Genomic DNA, 22,333 nt, shown 5'->3' with positions numbered 1-22,333 from the left:
TTTCATCGTGCGAACAAAGAGGCCTTTAAAATATTTTTGTAGTTAGGCAATGAAAAATGCCAGAAAATGCCGCCCTTCCACTTTTCCAGCAAGAAGTTCTGATTCAGAGTCATTATTGCCCAAAGGTGGCACCCATGCAGGCAGGCCAGGGATGGTGGCCGGTGGGCAAGGTGAGCAGGTGCCCTGCAGAGCCTCCCGTCCCAGGTTTTAGCCAGCACAGTCTCCCCTGGAATAGGGTTGCAGTGTTAAAGTTTTGAATAAGGTTTTCTCTCCTCAGAAGAGTTGAAAACCATGTTGGTTTAGGCGTGTTGTCTCTAGTCCATGAACATGAGGAATCCAAGTGTACCCCAGACCTGTCAAGCCTGACTTGCATATATCATGATCATTCAGTGTCTTTGCCTCAGTTTCCCAGTTTACAAACCGGCCTGAATCTAATCTAACTCTACACCACAATTTAAATTATATTCTTCATTTTGTGTAGTGAAAGAAAACAGTAGTATGCTTTTCATTTTCTTAAAAATCATCAAGTTAAACCCCATCTCTTATTTCTGAACTCAACACATCCTGAGTCCTTCTTTATAAGCTCTTTGTTCCAGATTTTAAAATTATTTGTGTGATAGGTGATGGGGAGGAAGGCAGCACATCACACTGCCATGTGTGTTCCTAGGCAACAATCTTGTATGTTCTTCACATGTACCCCAAAACCTAAAATGCAATTAAAAAATTATTTGTGTGATTTCAATCCACTCTGCAGTATTTCCACTTTCCTTTCAAAACCTCTGGCCACCATTAGGAATATACTGTACTGATTACACTGAGAAAATTACTCTCATAATTCTCTTTAGCCTCAAACTGCGTTTATTGAAGCAGATTTTACCAATGTCCTACAGTACCCTTGGCCATGTATAGTAGATTATTAATTACTACCTTGCTCTCCTGAAAGAATGAATATAATTTCTAAAATGCCTAAGCTATCAACAGGGATTAGTTTTAAGGTGCTAGAGAACCTCATTTATTGTTTTGCAAATGATTTTTCTGGTGTTTGATCTAGTCTCATTCATGCAAACTAGTTTATTTAGTCTGGAAACATTAGTTTCCAGATCCCTGTCTTACGTGGTCATTGGTAAAGGGAAATAGTTCCAGGCTCAGCAACTGTTTTGCATTTCAGTCTACTCTTCCCCAAGCCAGCTGCCACTAATTCACTGATAGCTGTTTTTTTCAAGAGGCTGAGTGGTTGTAGCAGTTAAAAACTCAGCCTTAAGCCAAGAGTTTAGCCTGGATCTAAATCCTGGGCCTGCCGTTTGCTAACTGTGTGACCTTAGATAAGATACCTAGATTTTCTGTACCTGGACTTCCCCATATGCAGAATGGAAATCATGATAGTAACTATGCTGCAGGATTGCTATTGACGATTAAATGAGATAATAAAGTGGTTAAAATGTGGCTGAGTGTGGTGGCTCACACATGTAATCCCAGCATTTCGGGAGGCCAAGGTAGGTGGATTGCTTGAGCCCAGGAGTTGGAGACCAGCCTGCGCAACACAGAGAGAGCCCCATCTCTTAAAAAAAAAGTCTTAAAAGTTAGTCGGGCATGGTGGCATGTGCCTGCAGTCCCAGCTACTCAGGAGGCCGAGGTAGGGGGAATCCCTTGAGCCCAGGAGGTCAAGACTGCTAGTGAGGCGTGATCACGTCACTGCACTCTAGCCCTGGGGGAGAGTGAGACCCTGTCTCAAAAAAATTACCTAGCATGGGACAACTTCTCATTAAGTCTTACTTATAATTACTTTAGGAAGGTTTTTTTGTTGTTGTCTTTTTTTTTTTTTTTTTGAGCTGATCCAGGGAAAATGCTGATTTTCCTAATTATTTATGAACATGTTGAGTAGAGTCAATACAATCTTGGTAAAATAGACTCATCTCACAATAGCATCTCCCTTGAAGGATTCTGACATCATCAGTGGGCAGTATTTTGCTCCTAAGCATGTGCTGGGTGCCACACTCCATCCCTTGACAGTTTTTGTCTTGCTTCCTGCACTTTTTGCAGGTGGTTTCCAGACTGCTGTGTTTCCAGACCCAGCCTCTCCTAAGGGTCAGTAGGGTGTCCCCAAGCCCCGCCTTGCAGATGGATGCCCTCCTTAAGCCGCTCCTGGTTTCTTTGGTTAATGTTTCTTTCACGTGCAAACCCACCCAGAAGTCTGTTTGCTGCTCTGTCACCACAGAGCCTTGTTTGTTGCGTTGCTCAGTAATTCTCGTTGAAGGAACAAGAGCTATGGGCTCCTTTTCAGAGAATGAACTGTAAATGTCTTGTATTTTCTGAGCGCTCCACCTTTGAGAGCAGGGCTGTTTCTTTGTTCGAATCCTCTGTCTCTGCATCCCTGCTTCAGGAATTGGAAAACAAAAACTAAACTAGATGCTGCTGCTTTGATAACTTCGGTAAGTACCTCGGAGTCGCTTGGGTGCCATAGATTCGCTCTACTGGCGCAGGAGGCTTTGTGCGGCGTTGTGTTATAACCACGGGCCGGTGGCGTCCCTCCTCCGGGCCTGCGGGCTCCACCCAGAAGCCCTCGCCAGGTCAACGCCGACCCGGGAGCGCCATCTTGTGGGCGCCTCGATTGCCGCCTCCGAGCAAGCGCTCGGGTAAATCTTACTCCACCGTTTCAGGACTTGGGGAAATGTAGCGAAAAATTAACATGCTGGACAATTACAACATGGCTGTCAGCCGGACATTAGCAGTCACTTATCTCTGGATTGAAATAGGGCAAATGTCTTTTTGCTGCTTTGGATTTCTTTTATTGAGCAGCAGCTTCTATATTTTTAACAGGGACTTTTGAATGACCAATTCTGTATTTTACATGCATTTGTAAAAAATAAAGTCATCCACTCTAGTTAGTACATCAGAAGATCTAGATTTCTTTTACTTTTTTAGGGTTTTTTTGCATGGCTTTTTTTTTTTTTTTTTTTTTTTTTTTTGGCGGGGGTGGGAGCGGGGGCGGGTAGATAAACAGAGGTAATGTAAAGTCTCCCTACTCAAAATGTGGACTCTGGACTAGTAGTATCAGCATCGCCTGGGAACTTGTTGGAAACACAGAATTCTTATCCCGGTTCCAGATCCTCTGAATCAGAATCTGATTTTAGCTAGAACCCCTAGTGAGTCCAGTGCATGTGACAGTTTAAAAAGGACAAGTATAAAGGACTGTGAAGGAGTCAGAAGGACTAGTGTTCTTGTCCCAGCCCCTCTGTCTCCTCATGTTTCTCAGCCCACGCGATCACCTCTCTTCAGCCTCTGTGGCCCGTATGTGATGGGAGACCATGAGATTATGGTTTCTGTCTTGTTTGATGCTAGGTCAGCTGAGGAAGAATTCAAATTATATACAAGGCTGGGTACTGTGGCTCACACCTGTAATCCCAGCACTTTGGGAAGCCAAAGAGGGCAGGTCACTTGAGGTCAGGAGTTCAAGACCAGCCTGGCCAACGTGGTGAAACCCCATCTCTACAAAAAATACAAAAATTAGCTGGGCATGTTGGTGTATGCCTATAGTCACAGCTACTCGGGAGGCTGAGGTATAAGAATCCATTCAACGTGGGAGGCAGAGGCAGCAGTGAGCCCAGATCATGCCACACTCTAGCCTGGGCAACAGAGTGAGACTCTGTCTCAAAACCAAACAACAGCAAAATATTATATGCAACAGGTCACTTTGTACATTGTAAAAACCTGTGCAAATGTAAGTGAAAATTATGAATGGCAAAAATTCTTCCATTGAAAACTCCACTATCGGAGAGTCTGCTTTGCATTATATCAGAGTCTGATTTATACCATCAGCAGCTGAGCAACTATTCAACTGCGACTATTTGTCATGCTTCAAATAGTGTCTCAGCAGATTTCATGAAGTCTTTCAAAGGTCCCTCTCAGGCCAGTCATCCCAGAATTCAAAATAATCTGATTATATTAGGTTTTCCTTAACAAGACCTTTCACACACTTGCTGTCCTGGGGCCCCAGAAGGGTCCGCAGTTGAGCCCAGCATGAAGCACAGTAGGTACTCACTAATGCCGTTGATTAAACCACTAATTGGCCCTCAGCACGGTCCAAACAGTAACCCGATATCCTTCACACTAATTGTGCATTCATGATAATCAGATTATTTGCATCATTAGAGACCTGACATAGCTACATGAGGACTCGGTTGTCTTACTAATACATATGAAATATTCATTAAGGAAATCAAGTCCTATTGGCTGAGAAATCCTCTGGTAATGCACACAGATTGACAAAGGTGAGAGCATTAACTGCTTACAAACATCATTTATCCCCTTTACCTTGAAATGAGGGAGGGAGTGGAACAACAAAAAAAAGAATACCGGCAAACTATTACTCTCTTCTCTTTACATACATTTTCAAAGAAAAATTAATAGCGAGAAGGTGTTTGGCAATAAATAGGTGAAATTGTAGGAAAACGTATCATCTGAAGCCTTACTATTTATAAGATATTAACATCTATGTTGCTGTTGGTCCCCAGCGGTTTCTGAAGAATTGGGACTATGTCAAACAGTGAAAAGTAAAATACTGGGAATAATTTGTTACATCATCTGCCACCAAACTGAGGTACAAAAATACTCAATTCAAATTAGATTAGAGCTGCATTGTCTACGGTTTATGAAATTATGATCTTAATTTTTTTTTTTTACCAAATACAGTAAAATCTTGCTGTTTCCTTTTTATCTGATTCGTTGCAATTAACAGTGTTCTCTCCAATCATTTAAAAGGGTTTGGAATGTCAGTGCTTCAAAATTACTTTCCCTAAAGTTAAAATGTGATTATAAGTCACTTTCTATGAGGGAAAATTAACACTCATGTCTGTACATATAAAGATGTGGTCTCTCAGAGTAAGATCCTCAAAAGCAGGACTTCGCCGTGTTCAGTTCATCTCTGAATACCTAACAATTCCTCTATGCTGCCTGTATGTGTTTTATAAGGATACATTCAATTAAGAATGTCAGAGACACATTTTTGTTCTTTTTGTTCTTTTTTTCCTACATTCACCTTGAAAATTTTCAAATTGAGAAAAAAATTGCCAGAATAAAAGAAAGTACACTGATACACATCTAGAATCCCTCAGTAATCATTCACATGTTTAACATATGAATTCTCTCTCTCCCCACTCCAAGAACAAAAACTTGTTCTTTAAAAAAAATTTTGCCTTTTTATTTTAGTTCGGTGGGTATGTGTGCAGGTTTGTTATGAAGGAATACTACGTGGTGCTAAGATTTGGATCTCCACCCAGATAGTGAACATAGTACACAATAGGAAGTTTTTCAGCCCTCGCCCCGGTACCTCTCCCTCATTTTGGAGTCCCCAGTGTCTACTGTTGCCATCTTTATGTTCATGTGATCCCAAGATTTAGCTCCCACTTGCAAGTGAAAACGTGATATTTGGTTTTCTGTTTCTGCATTAGTTTGCTTAGGATAATGGCCTCTAGCTTCATCCATGTTGCTGTGAAGAACATGATTTCATTTTTCATAGCTGCATAGTATTCTGTGGTGTGTGTGTACCACATTTTCTCTATCTGATCCACCACCGATGGCCACCTAAGTTGGTTCCATGTCCTTGCTGTTATGAACAGTGCTGCAATGAACTTGCGAGTATATGTGTCTTTTTGGTAGAACAATTTATTTTCCTTTGGGTATATACCCAGGGATGGCTGAGTTGAATGGTGGTTCCATTTTTAGTTCTTTGAGAAATCTCCAAACTGCTTTCCACAGGGACTGACCTAATTTGCATTCCCACCAATAGTGTATAAATGAAAAAACCTGCTCTTGCTTGAAGGTTCCTAGCTCGAAGATTCAAGCTCTTAGAACAGGCTCTGGTGATTGAGGAACAGCTGCGCCGGGCTGCTTACTTGAACATGTCAGAAGACCCTTCTTACCCTTCCATGGCCCTCAACCTGCTTTGCTGAGGTGGAGTGTTTGGCGGAAGGTCATCAGCACCTGTCCAAGGAGTCAATGGCAGGAAACAAGCCAGCCAATGCAGTCCTGCACAAAGTTCTGAAACAGTTGGAAGAACTGCTGAGTGACATGAAAGCTGATGTGACTCGACTCCCAGCTACCATTGCCCGAATTCCCCCAGTTGCTGTGAGGTTACAGATGTCAGAGCGTAACATTCTCAGCCGCCTGGCAAACCGGGCACCCGAGCCTACCCCATAGCAGGTAGCCCAGCAGCAGTGAAGATGCTATTGATACCACCTCCACCACTGAGCAGTGACCTTCCTCACTTTTCTCTTGTCCCAGCTTCTCCCTTGGGGGCCTCAGAGACCCTCACCTTCCTTCTGCCCATCTTCCATGTTGTAAAGGAACAGCCCCTGTGCACTGGGAGAGGGGTGGGTGTGAGGGGCAGTGGTGCCCTTCCTGCAGGAGAGACATGCAGCAGTACATCTGCAGGAGCTGGTGGGCTGGCCTTCAGGACCCTGGCTTCTCCCCACTGTAAACCCCTGTTACAAACTGTTGTGGGTTCCTGCCAGGCTTGAAGACAATGATCGAAATTTCTTCCTCCTTTTGGTTTTATTTTGTTGGCTTATTTTATGTTTTCTTTTCTCCTTTTTTGGGGGTATTCAGAGTGGGCTGGGCCCCTGGGCGAGACACAGCTACCTCTGTTGGCATCTTTTTAATACCAGGAACCCAGCAGCTCTAGCCACTGAGCAGCTAAATGAAATAAAGTAGAAAAAAAAAAAAATGATCCAAGATGGCTGATTGCTAACAGTTCGGGATTGTAGCTCCCAGTGAAAGCGCAGAGAACGAGAGGACGCCACACTTTCAGATGAATTTTGTTGCTCACGGACCAGAAGATTCCCAGTGGAGGGGCCCCACGGGTCGCTAGCGCGACTCTTGTGGCCAGTGCAGCAGTTTTGCCGGTGCCTTGGCGTGGCAGCTCTTCATGCAGAGTAAACGGGAGGAGATTCCCGGACAGAAGAGCACCATCAGTTTTATCGCTGCTGTTTTGGCCAGTGCAGTGGGTTGCTCGGATTCCAGCTCTGGGAATCAATAAACTGGGCGTCCACTCAGAAACCCAACTAGAAAGGCAATAATTGTAGAGACGACAGATGGATACATTTATAACAAAGGGAAGAAACTAGCCTAAAAATGCTGAGAATACCCAAAATCAGAACCCCTCTGCCTCTACAGGGGATTACAGTTCCTCATCAGCAACGGAACAAGCCCTGATGGAAAAGGACTGTGTGCCATAACAGAAGTAGGCTTCAGAAGGTGGATGATAAGAAACTTCTGGGAGTTAAAAGAACTTGTTCTAACCCAGTGTAAAGAAACTAAGAACTTTGAAAAAAGGTTTGACAAAATGCTAACAAGAATAGACAATATAGAGAGGAATATAAATGAACTAACGGAGTTGAAAAACACAACACAAAAACTTAGCGAAATATGCACAAGTTTGAATAGCCGAATTGATCAAGCAGAAGAAAGGATATCAGAGGTTGAAGACCTACTTAATGAAATAAAACGAGAAGACAAGAATAGAGAAAAAAGGATAAAAAGGAATGAGCAAAGTCTCCAAGAAATATGGGACTATGTGAAAAGACCTAATTTACGTTTGATAGGTGTACCTGAATACAACGAAGAGAATGAATCCAAGCTGGAAAATACTCTTCAGGATATTATTCAGGAAAACTTTCTGAATCTAGCAAAGCAGGACAATATTCGACCCCAGGTAATACAGAGAACACCACAAAGATATTCCTAAAGAAGAGCAGCCTCAAGGCACATAATCATTAGATTCACCAGGGTTGAAATGAAGGAGAAAATCCTAAGGGCAGCCAGAGAGAAAGGTCAGGTTACCCACAAAGGGAAGCCTATTAGACTTACAGCAGATCTCTCAGCAGAAACCCTACAAGCCAGAAGGGAGTGGGGGCCGATATTCAACATCCTTAAAGAGCAGAACTTTCAGCCCAGAATTTCATATCCTGCCAAACTAAGCTTCACAATTGAAGGAAAAATAAAATCTTTTATGAACAAGCAAATACTCAGAGATTTTATTACCACCAGGCGGGCTTTACAAGAGCTTCTGAAAGAAGCAATATACATAGAAAGGAACAACCAGTATTAGCCTTTCTAAAAACATACCAAAAAGTAAAGAGCATCAACATAAAGAAGAATTTACATCAACGAATGGATAAAATAGCCAGTTAACATCAAATGGCAGTAATCCTAAATTTAAGTTGACATTCCCGTTCTCTTTCCCTCTTTTTCTTCCTCTTTCTTCCTCTCCTTCACTCCTTTTTTTTTTCTTTCTTTCAAAAAAAAAAAAAAATCAGCTGGGCATTGGTGGTGTGAGCTTGTAGTCCCAGCTACTCTGGTGGCTGAGGCAGGAGAATCACTTGAACCTGGGAGGCGGAGCCTGCAATGAGTGGAGATCCTGCCACTGTACTGCAGCCTGGGCAACTGAGTGAAGAAAAAAAAAAAATTTAAGTCGACTAAATCCCCCAAACAAAAGGTACAGCCAAAACCTAACGGTATGCTACATCCAGACCCATTTCACATCCAAAGATACACAAAGACTTAAAACATAGGGTTGGAGAAAGATTTACCAACCAAGTGGAGAGCAAAAATAAATAAATAAATAAATAAAAAGCAGGAGTTGCAATTCTTGCATCTGATAAAATAGATTTCAAAGCAACAAAGATATAGTGGTAAAAGGATCAATGCAACAATAAGAGCTAATGATCCTAACACCCAGATACATAAGACTCATAAAGAGATTTAGACTCAACGAGACGGAAAATTAATAAGGATATCGAGGACTTGAACTCAGATCTGAAACAAGTAAACTCAATAAATATTTATAGAGCTCTCCATTTTAAATACACAAAATATACATTCTCCACCTTAAATACACAAAATATTGATCGGCCATTATTAATACCCATTTTTAGAATAAACCTACATTCCCATTCTCTCTCCCTCTTTTTCTTCCTCTCCTTCACTCCTTTTTTTCTTTCTTTCTTTCTTATAAAACAATTAAAAAATAAAAATAAAAACCTGCTCTTGCATAGCCAGCAGTAAAACAATCAAATTCAGGAAAATTTAACATTGGCAGAATGCTCTCTACTAGTGAGTAGTCCTGATTCTGTTTTTGCCAGTTGTCATAGTAATGCCCTTTTAAAGCATTCCTCTCTTGACTCCAGGTCCACAGGTTGCATTTAGCTGTTGTCACTTTGGTGTCCTTTGATCTGGAAGAGTTCCTCAGTTTGTCTCTGTTGTTTATGACATTGACATTTCTGAAGAGTACAGGCCAATGCTTCTTCAAAATCAGATCAATATTATGCATTTTTGGCAGAAATACTAAGGATGTATTACTTTGCAGAGCATTATGTTAGTAGATAGATGATGTTGGTTTCTTCCATCATGAGGGATGGTAACTTTGATCATTTGGGGTAAGGTGATTATCTGCCAGATTCTCCCTTTCTAATTAATAAGTACTCTGACACTGTTAATTCTGTCCTCTAATACACTTCATTCAATCATTTTAGCATTCATTCATGATCCTTGCCTGAATCAGTGATAACTGCCTTGGTTGAAAATGGTGATTTTTGGCCAGGTGCAGTGGCTCATGCCTGTAATCCCAGCAGTTTGGAAGGCCAAAGCAGGCAGATTGCTTGAGGTCAGGAGTTTGAGACCAGCCTGGCCAAGATGGTGAAACCCCATCTCTACTAAAAATACAAAAATTAGTCAGGTGTGGTGACAAGTACCTGTAATGCCAACTGCTCAGGAAGCTGAGGCAGGAGAATCATTTAAACCCAGGAGACGGAGATTGCAGTGAGCTGAGATTCTGTCACTGTACTCCAGCCTGGGGTCAAAGAGAGAGACTTCATCTCAAAAAAAAAAAAAAAAAAAAAAAAGAAGAAAAGAAAAGAAAATGGTGATTTTCTAACTCATTCATTTATTTGCATCTACTATTTGGAATTCTACTATAAAGAATAGCTTTAGGCTGGGTACATTAATCCCAGCACTTTGGGAGGCTGAGACCAGAGGGTCACTTGACCCCAGGAGCTCAAGACCAGCCTGGGCAACATGGCAAGACCGTGTCTCTACAAAATATTTAAAAATTAGCTGGCCATGGCAGCACACACTTGTAGTCCCTGCTACTCAGGTGACTGAATGAGAGTGATGCCTTGAGCCCAGGAATTTGAGGCTGCAGTGAGCTATGATCACACCACTGCACTCCAGCCTGGGTGACACAGAGAGACCCTGTGATTAAAAAAAGAAAAAGAAGAATGGTTTCATTTTCTACCTTTTTAAAATCTGTCTGTCTTTGTGAGCATCAATATCAATAAGGACGTACAGGTTCTTATTAAACTGGTTATTGCTCATTACCCTCATTATTCATTTTGATGCTCATATTATCCCAACTTTCCCCAGGGGGTGCCTCTTCAGTCTCACTCATATGTTCATTTGGCATGGCCCCATTAGTCTGGATCATTCTTTAGCCCTTAGCATATCTATATCAATTCAGTTATAGATATTTATAGCCTTAGCATATCTTCATTCAACATACTACTCAAATGACAGATTTTATTCTTGCAGCAAATATTTTCCGAGATACTGGTATGTCACAGTACTGATCTTACTCATGAGCTAGTAAAAAGCCAGGCAATTAGCTGGTTGCAGTGGCTTATACCTGTAATCCCAGCACTTTGGGAGGCCAAAGCAGTGGATCACGAGGTCAGCAGTTCAAGACCAGCCTGTCCAAGATGGTGAAACTCCGTCTCTACTAAAAATTCAAAAATTAGCTGGGTGCAGTGGCAAGCATCTGTAATGCCAGCTACTTGGGAGGCTGAGGCAGGAGAATCGCTTGAACTCCGGGTGTGGAGATGGCGCACCACTGCATTCCAGCCTGGGCAACAGAGCAAGACTCCATCTAAAAAAAATAAATAAATAAATAATCCAGGCAATTAAATTGACCCTTGCAATTTAATGCAGGGAGTTACAACAGCCATGAGTTACATGTGCCATGGGTGTGCAACGAAAAGCTCCCAATCCCACTGGGTGAACTGAGAGAGACTCCAGGGAGAGTGCATATCATCTCCTAGGCCCAAAAAATGAATAGAAGTAAATGTGTGGAGGTGGCATCATGTTCCAGGCTGTGGGAAGCACATGTCTCTTGAGGAACTGAAGGTATTTGTTAAGTCTAGGACAGTGTGGGTGTGCTGGGGGCATGGTATTGCTACAGACCACAGGGACGCAGCAGTGCGAGAGAAAAGGCTGGAGGGGCGGGCCAGGGCCTTGTAGCTCTGTTAAGGACCCTTCCCAGTGGCTGTCCCTAGAGGCAGTTGTTCTCAACACTGATGCACATTTGCACCCCTGGTGAGCCCCTGGGGGAGCTGTCAGAAACACCAATAACAGATCCCCTTTCCAAACCAAGTAAATTAGGATCTCTCCAGGCGCGGTGGCTCACGCCTGTAATCCCAGCACTTTGAGAGGCTGAGGCAGGCAGATGACCTGAGGTCAGGGGATCGAGACCAGCCTGACCAACATGAACAAATCCTATCTCTACTAAAAATACAAAATTAGCCAGACTTGGTGGTGCATGCCTATAATCCCAGCTACTTGAGAGGCTGAGGCAGGAGAATTGCTTGAACCTGGGAGGCGGAGATTGCGATGAACCAAGATTGCGCCATTGCACTCCAGCCTGGACAATAAAAGCAAAACTCCATCTCAAAAAAAAAAAAAAAAAAAAAAAAAAAAAAAAAAAAAATCAAGATCCTAGTGTGGCAGGGAACTCTAGGGTCTACACATTTAATTTCCCTATCTAGCTTCTAGAGAATTTATCACGAAGAATGGTATCTTGTGTCAGAGCTAAACCTTTAAAAACTAAAATTTAAAAAGACTTATTTTATCTTACAGGATTTTGAACTCAACAATGAACTAAAGATGAATGTCCTAAATTTGCTAGAAGAAGTTTTGCGAGACCCAGACCTTCTTCCCCAAGAAAGGAAAGCCACTGCGAATATCCTCAGGTGAAGGCAATTGAAGTGCCGACTGGCTCTTGGTTGATTTGGTGCCGTTGGTTGATTCGTACTATGTTCATAGAAAATAAGATTCTATCAAACCAGAAGGATAAGTCTTAGAATCCAGGGGACAGTTTGGGACTATGTTCTTGGCAGTAAAGTGTTATCTATCATCTTCTCTTTCCTGGGGGCAATTTGGTTCTGCTGTCTCAGGAAGACTTGGGACTGGGTGGTATAACTCGTGTGGAGTGCAACTGCTGTTATGTATGGAGGCAGACAGCAGTTTGCTATAGAACCAACAGTTAAAGAAAGGAAGCCTGGAGAAGCCTCTCCTGTGAGTCCAGCAGGCATCAAAGAGAGACGGCTTTTCCTCATGTGGGTTGTAATTGTTTATTGCAAGCTCATGTTTGTGAGCAGGGTGGTAGTGTCTGTGGGAGTCTCGTGCATGTAAATTGTGGATGTGCCATCACCGAGTAGTTATGAATCTTCTTTGGCTTCTTTCGCTGGTCCTTGATCAACTTTTCTACAACTTGTCCATTTAGGATTTCCACATCATGTAGGTGGTATAATTATGGGGGATTGTATAAGGTATGACCACACACTTCTAAGTCTTAAAGGCTTCCACTTTGGGATCCTGCTAGAGATTTATTTGTGTCCATAGTTGTTGTACCCAGCATCCAAGTGGGTAACAAGCTTTCTTATAGCTTCTCAAACTGGTGGGTGGATGTTTTCTGGTTCACTGTGTGTGGAAAGGGGCAGCACTGCTGGCTTTGTGCAGACATTTCAGTTACAGCTTCCCAGCTCACACATAACCATGTCCTTTGTCCCTGTTTGGGGATGGGAAGCCCAGCATCTCTCTGCCAGGGTCTGGCACTTCTTTACCACTCTGACTTCTAGTTCCCTCTTCATTTACAACCTCTAGCAATGACCTTCCTTTCCTAGATCTTGGCTACATTGTCTCCTTGTTAACATTATCCAGAAGACTTGTGTCATCCACGGGCAGTCTATTTTTATCTCAGTCCATTTTTTTTTTTTTAGGGACATAACCTTTTATTGTCATCCAGCACCTGTGACTGTTTTATGTCTCTCTAAAGGAGACAGGGAATTGGAGCATTGTGAGTTGTTGTTGTTGTTTTTTTTTTTTGAGACGGAGTTTCGCTCCTGTTACCCAGGCTGGAGTGCAATGGCGCGATCTCGGCTCACTGCAACCTCCGCCTCCTGGGTTCAGGCAATTCTCCTGCCTCAGCCTCCTGAGTAGCTGGGATTACAGGCACACGCCACCATGCCCAGCTAATTTTTTTTGTATTTTTAGTAGAGACGGGGTTTCACCATGTTGACCAGGATGGTCTTGATCTCTTGACCTCGTGATCCACCCGCCTCGGCCTCCCAAAGTGCTGGGATTACAGGTTTGAGCCCGGCCTGTGGGTCGTTTTAAGGGAAAAGAGGAGTAGGTAGGCATATTCGGGTGCTGCTAAAACAACCAAGCTCATTCCTGACATGCTCCTTTCCACAGTCTGCTTTATTGTCCCCTTTAAAAATCTGGAACAGTATGTAGCAAAACAAATAAATTACTTTGCATTTCTAAAAGTCCTTCCCTGATGCAGCAATGCCAGGTGTTGCTTTGTGTTGTGTTAGCAACCCACTTGTAAGTCCTTCTTAACCCCCTTAGCTGAAGATCCCATAGCCAGACCTTGCGTTGATGTAGGAGCTTTTATGTAGAGAATTGTATCTCCATATATCTGTACCCCCTAAAAGATATTGAAGTCCCAACCTCCCATACCTCAAAATGTGACCTCATTTGGAAATGAGGCCATTGCCAAGGTCATCAGTTAAGATGAGGCAACTGGAGTAGGGTGGACCCCAATCCACTTTGATCAGCGTCCCTTATAAGAAGTCAACCGTGTGGCTCATGCCTGTAATCCTAGCACTTTGGGAGGCTGAGGCAGGTGGATCACCTAAGGACAAGAGTTTGAGACCAGCCTGGCCAACGTGGTGAAATCCAGCCAGGTGTGGTGGTGAGTGCTTGTAGTCCCAGCTACTTGGGAGACTGAGGCATGAGAATTGCCTGAAATCAAGAGGCGGAGGTTGCAATGAGCCGAGATGGCACCACTGTACTCCAGCCTGGGTGACAGAGCGAGACTGTTCAAAAAAAAGTAGTCAACCATGGAAGACAGACACAGAGACGATGGCATCTGTGGAAGCAGAGACTGAGTGGTATAGCTGCAAGCCAAAGAATGCCAAAGATAGCCAGCAAACCACCAGCAGCTAAACAGGAAGGGAGGGCTCCCCTCCAGGTTCGGAGGCAGCACAGCCCTGCTGACAGCTCCATTCCAGACCCCTCTCTGGAAGCGGGAGACAGCACATTTCTGTTGTTTTAAGCCACCCAGTGTGTGGGATTTTGCTAGGGCAGCTCTAGGAAACAATTAGGGGCTGTGTTCACATTTTCCAGTCAATGAAAACATCTAAAAAAGCCCGGGGATTTCATTCCTGTGCCTGTTTTCAGATTTTAAAATTGTAAGTACATATTGAAGTGAAGTCTGGTTTCAGTGGATGAGTGACTCTGTCGGCGAGTGATTACTGTTTCTGTTTTCTTCATGTAACTAGTTTATATGCTCTTTGCATTTAAAACACTAATATTTGGAGAAATCGAAACTAACGGGGAAGGGGAGGGACCACTGAGAAGCATCCCAGCAACCGACCACGACCAGTCTTCCCTGGACACCAGGAACCACACCGTCCAAACCTTCTTCACTCCTGCCAGCACCGACTGTCCCCCGAACTATGAGATGCTGAAGGAGGAACATGAGGTGGCTGCGCTGGGGGCGCCCCACAACCCTGCCCCCCTGACATCCACTGTGATCCACATCCGAAGCGAGACCTCCGTGCCCAACCACGTGGTCTGGTCCCTGTTCAACACCCTCTTCATGAACTCCTGCTGCCTGGGCTTCATAGCGTTCGCCTACTCCGTGAAGTCTAGGGACAGGAAGATGGTTGGTGACCTGACCGGGGCCCAGGCCTACGCCTCCACCGCCAAGTGCCTGAACATCTGGGCCCTGATTTTGGGTCTCATCATGACCATTCTGCTGATCATCATCCCAATACTGATTCTGCAAGCCTATCAGTAGATCCAGAGGAATCATCTTGGCCAGGGGCTCTGCCTGTGACCTGTCTCCCATGTACTGCAGCTTCCATTCCTTGCCCTGCCCCAGCCGATCCTGTATCAGCCTTTTATCCTCACACGTCTATAGTCGTGTTCAATAAAGTGCACGTGTTCCTGGAAAAAAAAACACACTAATATTTAAAAACTACATTCTGAAAGTGTGCGCCCCTAGGGACGTTTGACTAAATAGCTTTCAGGGAAGTGAGGGTGTTCGGGCTGGGAAAAACTGTCAGGATCAGCCAATATGAGGGCATCTTGTTGCCAGTCCCCTCAAGATGCCCATGCCAGACTTGACCCATCAGTTCTGAGAGTTTTCTGTCTGCATCAAGAGGTGACCTCAGAAGTCAGTTAATGGGATGAATCCTGGCTGGGTGTGATGAATCCTAGCACTTTGGGAGGCTAAGGCAGGTGGATCACCTGCAGTTAGGAGTTTGAGACCAGCCTGACCAACATGGTGAAACCCTGTCTCTAGTAAAAATACAAAATTATCTGGGCATGGTGGCACATGCTTGTAATCCCAGCTACTCAGGAGGCTGAAGCAGGAGAATTGCTTGAACCTGGGAGACAGAGGTTACAGTGAGCCAAGATAGCGCCATTGCACACTCCAGCTTGGGTGACAAGACCAAAACTCTGTCTAAAAAAAAAAAAAGATGAATCCTTTTTGCCATCCCAGGTCTTGATTATTCATCAGGTTTCAGATGTGCCAACTCTTTTTGCTGAATAATGACCTGAAAGTTAGAAGTGTAAGACTGATAGGGAATAGACATTTTAGTAGGCAGTATAGCTTGAAAGTGCAACACTGAGCAGAGTCTGATTCTAGCTTTGGCAGGATGTCACAGGGCTAAATCTTGGCTCAGCCATTGACAGATGTCAAGTTCTCAACCATTCTGAACGTGTTTCCTCATTTATAAAGTGGGACTTGTAATCGCTACTTCATTAGGTTGTTGTGAAGAGTACATGATGTGATATGTGTAAGGAGGTTAACACAATGCCCGGAAAGTCATGAGCACTCATAGTAAAGTGAGTATTATTACTGTTAGAAGCACCGACAGTAGTTCCTGGAAAAAGCAGCTTCTGCCATGAAGGCCATATGGCCCAAGCGAAACCAGGCTGGGTCTGAGTCACACTCCACTTTCTCTAGGCTTCGTCACCTTTTCCACACAAAGAGAGCGTGGACCAATCCCAGGACAGACACTGGTTGCTCTTGGCTCTGTTTTGGACTCCCCTCATTCAAAGAGGGATTTTCCATTCATAAAACTTGGATAATCCCATTTCCTTTTATTTGGTGTTTCATGATAAATGCACAATTATGAAACTGTTGATACTGCTGTTAGATGTGGTAGTGGTGGAGTGGTGGTGGTGGGAAACCCGGGATCCTGGAATGTTCATCAAAGCCCAGGGATAGCCAGAAGACTAGAAGCAAATATTTCCTCTATAGGATCTGAACCAGAAGTGCAGAGGCCTCTACATCTGAAGGGAAAGAATTCTGAACATGCCCTCTAGAAAATGCAGGCTATGACTGTGAGAGAGAGAAACATATCACATATGGTAGTTAAGTGCAGCCCGACATTCGAAGATATACGTGTTCCTGACATATAAGACATATGGACATAAAACATGTTTTTATGCATATGTTGCATTAATGCAATAAAGCAAATGCTCTTTTTAGTGACACATCCCTGACTCACAGTCTCATAGGGGTCACTTAATGATACTGAATACACTTAATGGCCACATGTAGTTTGTTGCCCTGTTTGTAAATAAAAACCTCTACTCAAAACTTATATTTCTAAAATACCATCTCTCTTCCTCCAAAGTTGTCTAACCTGCTGTCTTCAAAATCTTTTCAGTGTACAGATTTTTTTAGACACCTAACATGCCACAAAATAAAAAGAAACAGTGATTAACTTCTTGGATGTTCACCTGTGATGGGCTCAGGTCATAGAAAAGTCATCCCCAAGCCCCACATAGCATCAACAAGAAGGCATAAAGTTTTAGGCAACTTAATGGAACCAGAGGCCATCTTGGGAAATGAGGGCAAGATCGTTGAGAAGAGGAACATTTAACGGGAACGAACTAACTTTTCTACCTTTGCTTTCCAAGGGAAATATATTACCCAGCTTCATAAAAAAGATCTTTCTCACTGGCACACATAATTATGGAGCCACAGGTCTCTCCCCAGAAACCTAGACTATGGTGGAAAAAAATGACGTGAACGTCCAGAAAAGTCACTCTTATCCCCTACGTGTCACCCTTTTATGTGATTTCATAGTCTTTGGAGAAAGACTTAGCTTTAACTTATTTTTTCATCTTAATCTGCCATTTAAGATAAGATGACTATTTTTTTCTAGAGATAGAGTCCCACTCTGTCACCCAGGCTGGAGTGCAGTGGCGCAATCTCGGCTCACTGCAACCTCCGATTCCCAGGTTCAAGCAATTCTCTTGTCTCAGTCTCCTGAGCAGCTGGGGTTACAGGTGCCTGCCACCCACACTGGGCTAATTTTTTTTTTTTTTTTAATTTTTAGTAGAGATGGAGTTTTGCCATGTTGGCCAGGCTGTTCTCGAACTCCTGACCTCAGGTGATCTGCTCACCTCGGCCTCCCAAAGTGCTGGGATTATAGGTGTGAGCCACCGCGCCCGGCAACACGACTACTTCTTTCTGTTCACAAATAATATGGCTAAGTGCTGATAAGAGGGCTACTAGTATAACCTAGAAGGCTCCGGCTCCACCTTCAGACAGCAGAGGGAAGGGAGTTGTGTTTCTTGACTGCGCTGTGTGTGGGACCCGTGAAGAGGTGCCTCCCTTGAGCCGGCTTAAGAGAAGCACAGAGTAGGGAAGGGCACAACTGGCCCAGAAAACCCTGGCAACTTAGTCAATGTCTTTGAGCTTTTGTTTCCTCCTCTGTAAAATGGAGATCACAAAGCCTCCATTATGCACTATATTGTATAACAGTCCCTTGGAAGGGATGTGTTAGGATCCAGGAGATAGTGCGTATCCAGTGCTTAGCACATGCCTGGCACAGAGCAGGCGTACAGTAAGCCATCTCTGTTGATACTGTAGTTTTGAGGGTTTGGTTGCTGTTTTAATGAACTCAGAACACAACAGAACATCACATCATCATTAGTTCTTTTAAAACAAGCTTCCTGCAGCAGACAGAGTACTTGGTTTGGGACTGTTCAGATCTTTTAATACTTTTAATATGTGCTTGTGCCTTTTGGAAAACGTAAAATGCTTGTCTCCAATGGCAAATTATGTAATTGGAGCCCTACTGCACTCTAATTTCCTGGACTCTGAACTTCCATTGGATATAAAATACCTTCTACTCTAAAACCAGTATCTAAGGTATTAACTTGTGTTTATTCATTTATTCATTCATTCATCATTTTTTTCAAAAAAGATATTTGTTGAGAGCTGAATAACATGTCTGAGATTCAGGGCCAAAAGTGTCTGAGGGAAGTCCGTCTGCAATGCAAGGGGGAAGAAGCTAAGCCCTTGTGCTTCTGGTCTGCGTGAGCTTGACAAGGGGGTGGCCCTGCATCTCCTGACTCTGACAGCAGGGAAGGCCCACAGTAGGGGAGAGAGGTTCGGGGAGGTGGGCACTCGGGCATAGGAGTACAACTGGCTGATAGCATTAGAGGCTGCTCCATTTTACATTATAGACAGTAACTCAGAGCACACCCAGCATGCTCACCCTCAGGTTCACTTTGATGGTGGTTGTTTCATTTACAACCATGTATGTAACAGGTTGGCTCTTGGTTCTAAGTCATCTATCCTGATGATTCTCTCATACCTTGAGCATGTTTTCTGTTTGGGGATTGCTCATCTCCAGCTCAGCAGCTTTTTGTGCTCCATGGTGTTTAGACGAAATCTTCAGACCTCCCATCCAGGGAAGACCAAACTGCATTTTCTAGTTTCCTTCTTAGGTTGTCTATCTTTTTTTTCATGGAGGATAATTTGAGGTCTTTTTCAGGGCCCTTTCACAAGATGATCAAGATGACATCCACCTAAAATTAGAGGATATAATTCAAATGGTAAGTCTGACCACATTTTTGTCTAGTACTACTATGTGCAAACTACCTCTCCAAGGCGAGCAATATGCTTGTAACTGATCAGGAATGTTGTAGTATTTGACCCTCTGTCCTATCTCTGAAGCTCTGTGAGATGAACCACATTTGGTGTGGGGTCTAGCAGTTGGTCTAAGATACTCCTGTTGGCTGTGATATTTTTTAGCTTTCTGCCATTTTTTACAGTTAGAATTTAGTGGTGAACTTCGTGCTTCCACACAGGCAGCTGCCTGCCTCGTTGACTTGCAGTGAGATGGCAGGCCCCTCACTCCCGTGTTTCATCTCCCTCCCTCATCTCTTGCAGACTGACTGCATGAAGGCCGAATGCTTTCAGTCCTTGTCGGCCATGGAGCTGGCTGAACAGATCACCCTCCTGGACCACATCATTTTCAGAAGCATTCCCTATGAGTGAGTGCCACCCCCATAGCAGCAGGGCTTGGCTGCATTAGCTGGCTTAGAAATTGACATTATTCCTAAGGCAGAGAGAGAGTGTGTGCACGCGCACACATACACACAGATGTAAGCCTTAAGATGATTTCGTACCACTTGAATGTCTTCTGATTTCAGTTTATGTTTGAAATATTGATGGGGGGGACTCTCAAGATGGCTATTCTGTAGGCACTTGGGCTTCTGTAATTCAAGGATAGGACAGTACAAAGAAATTCACGTTCTGTACCACAGAATGTGAAGTCTGGCTTTGCTCTTTCTCCTCTTCCATGGAGAGGCCATTCTGTACCACAGAATGTGAATTTCTTTGTACTGTCCTATCCTTGAATTACAGAAACCTCAGTACACAGTAGTGGTTCTCAAGCTTCAATGTACCTAAAATCATTTGGGAAGCTTGTTAAAAATGTACATTCTTGGCCGGCCCCCCACCCAGAATTTCTGATTCTAATAAGTTTGGTTGATGCAAGGAAACTGTTTTCAAGGAGAACCCCAGATAATTCTGGGTGGTTTCAGCCTGTGCTTTGGGACCCACTGATCTAGAGAGAATGCTCTAAATTCTGCTATGATTCTTTACCCACTTCCCTACATTAACAAGTATTGCTAAGCTGTGACCTTGGTCTCATCACAAAGGCTTTTGGTTTCTTTGTGTGTAGAGGAAGGGGAGGCTCTTTAAGTCCCTCTGAGTGTCATATTCAGTAGCTGCACAAACACGGCTTTTGTTTGGACAAATGGCAACTGTTAGTATATGTCATCTGTGAGCTAATAACTAAGCTGGAGGTAAAGGGAGAGTTGGGCAGAGACATGAATGAGCCACGTTGCATACAGAGTAGAGGATGTCCATGATGATGGAGGTTTGGACGTGGGCAGGGTGGATGGGTTGGGGGTCAAAGCTGCAGCTGTGTCAGAGAGGCGCCAGGGACAGGGCCAAAGAATGCCCCTGCAGACTCTTCTTTTGTGAATTTTATTTTCTTTCCCTCCCTGACTTCTAGCACTCATGGAGGTAGCCATGAAAAAAAAGAAAAAAGAAATGTGGACCATTGGCTATTTGAACACTTGAGTTAGGAGCCACAGTGTCTCTTCTCACCCACTTCCATCCACTGCCCCCTCACCTCCTCACCCAGCCTGTAGTACAGTGAGGATGGGGGGCCATGGCCTCCATGGAAGAGGAGAAAGAGCAAAGCCAGACTTTTGTAGTTTCCCTTGGTGTGGTCTCTTTCTGGGGACCCCCCACCTCTTGTCCCTGTCCCCCTAGTTCCTGTGTAAATATCTACCAATTGTTTCCATCCATGGAACTGGCACGCCTCTCTGTCCAGCACTCTGCTGGATGGGAGCAGGACCAGCAACAGTAAGAGACAAAGAACCCTGCCCAGGGACTCAGTCATCGTCTCATCTTAAGAAGGTGTCAGAGTAATTTTGAGTTATTTTAATGCCTATACAAAATAATTCCTGTATGCTCCATCTCACTTGCCCTGATTTCTTGCTATGTCTGGTGCCCTGCTCAGGAATGAAGTGAACGATCAGGGCTGCTGCCCTGAAGACAGCCCATCTAACCGGGCAGAGCTCCCGCCTGGCTGAACTACCCGGTCAGGTGAACGTGCAGTACAAGCCTAACAAGGAGCGCTTTTCAGCCCTTAATATGTGCACTCTCCTGAGAACAAAGCACAGTCCCTGCATCCTCCAGGAGAGTGGCAGGCAGGGCAGAACAGAGGGAGAAAATTCTGCTTCTGACTAATATTTTTGGTAGTGATGAAATTTTTGGACCCTCTGCTAAGGCTTAATATTTTTAAAAGCTAATCCTGGGAAAATATTCTTGATTTCTAAGTAGCGTTTAACCTCTTTATTTCCCTTGTGTTGGTTCTTGTTTTCCAACTCCAGAGAAGCTTTTATAGGATCCTAATAAAGACACAGTTCCAAACATTTGTAAGAGGCTGGAAACTGAAAAATCTTCCTTTTGGGCATTGAGAGGTAAACGGCTAGAGTCGAGGTCAAATTCCCCTGTGAGGTTGGCGGCAGCAGGTGTCGGGAAACAGTCTAGACAGTGTCAAATGGAACGTTTCTCATGTTCATGACAATTATCCAGGATCATAGCCACCATTTAAAAAAAAACTTAATTGGTTTTGTGTTTTGTTTTGAACTTTCAGGGAGTTTCTTGGGCAGGGGTGGATGAAGCTGGATAAAAACGAAAGAACGCCTTACATCATGAAAACCAGCCAACACTTTAATGACGTGAGTGACCATCGAAGGAGAGCCTTGTGGGGGGGGTCACAGGAAGACGGATATTGGGGTCTTAAGACGCACCTAAAATAAAGCAACTCTGCCACCCACTTTTTAAACAGAATTGTTGGGATATTGAAGACAAGCTTACATCTCTAACAGCTCACAGTAATGTAATCATGTCCAGTTAACTTCCTGACGTAAGAGAGGTTCACCTTTGATGGTGCCCAAGTCTGGGAAGTGCTCAGTAATGTACAGGTTGCTGTTCCTGTTTTTGTCAGGATCATCACTACTTCGTGGTCATAAATTGACTAACAGAATGGGCAGTACCTGTGTCACTGGCCCCTGGTGGTGTTGGTGACAGTCAGGCTGGGTGGGTGCAAGTCCTCATCATTACATTTGTTCGGCCTGAGCTGCATTCCCGGGTTGGAAGCGGTCTCTT

At 43.8% G+C, this 22,333-nt stretch overlaps 1 protein-coding gene and 1 pseudogene across 3 annotated transcripts in view; both read left to right on the top strand.

The window, feature by feature from the left end:
• RASGRF2 (Ras protein specific guanine nucleotide releasing factor 2) overlaps positions 1-22,333 on the top strand; it is a 279,197-nt gene that overhangs the window by 235,778 nt on the left and 21,086 nt on the right. For all 3 annotated transcript variants that reach the window (XM_078365267.1, XM_035291267.3, XM_008991883.5), the window contains 4 exons: positions 11,902-12,014; positions 19,137-19,197; positions 19,535-19,638; positions 21,819-21,903. In XM_078365267.1, coding sequence (XP_078221393.1) covers positions 11,902-12,014; positions 19,137-19,197; positions 19,535-19,638; positions 21,819-21,903 — 363 coding nt within the window. The remainder of the gene's footprint in view (positions 1-11,901; positions 12,015-19,136; positions 19,198-19,534; positions 19,639-21,818; positions 21,904-22,333) is intronic.
• On the top strand, positions 14,481-15,262 carry LOC103791528 (interferon-induced transmembrane protein 3 pseudogene; annotated as a pseudogene).

This window comes from Callithrix jacchus, chromosome 2 (assembly GCF_049354715.1).
Source record: "Callithrix jacchus isolate 240 chromosome 2, calJac240_pri, whole genome shotgun sequence".
Classification (NCBI taxonomy): domain Eukaryota; kingdom Metazoa; phylum Chordata; class Mammalia; order Primates; family Cebidae; genus Callithrix; species Callithrix jacchus.
Note: the sequence above shows the minus strand (reverse complement) of the source record. Positions and strands in the feature narration are given on the sequence as shown.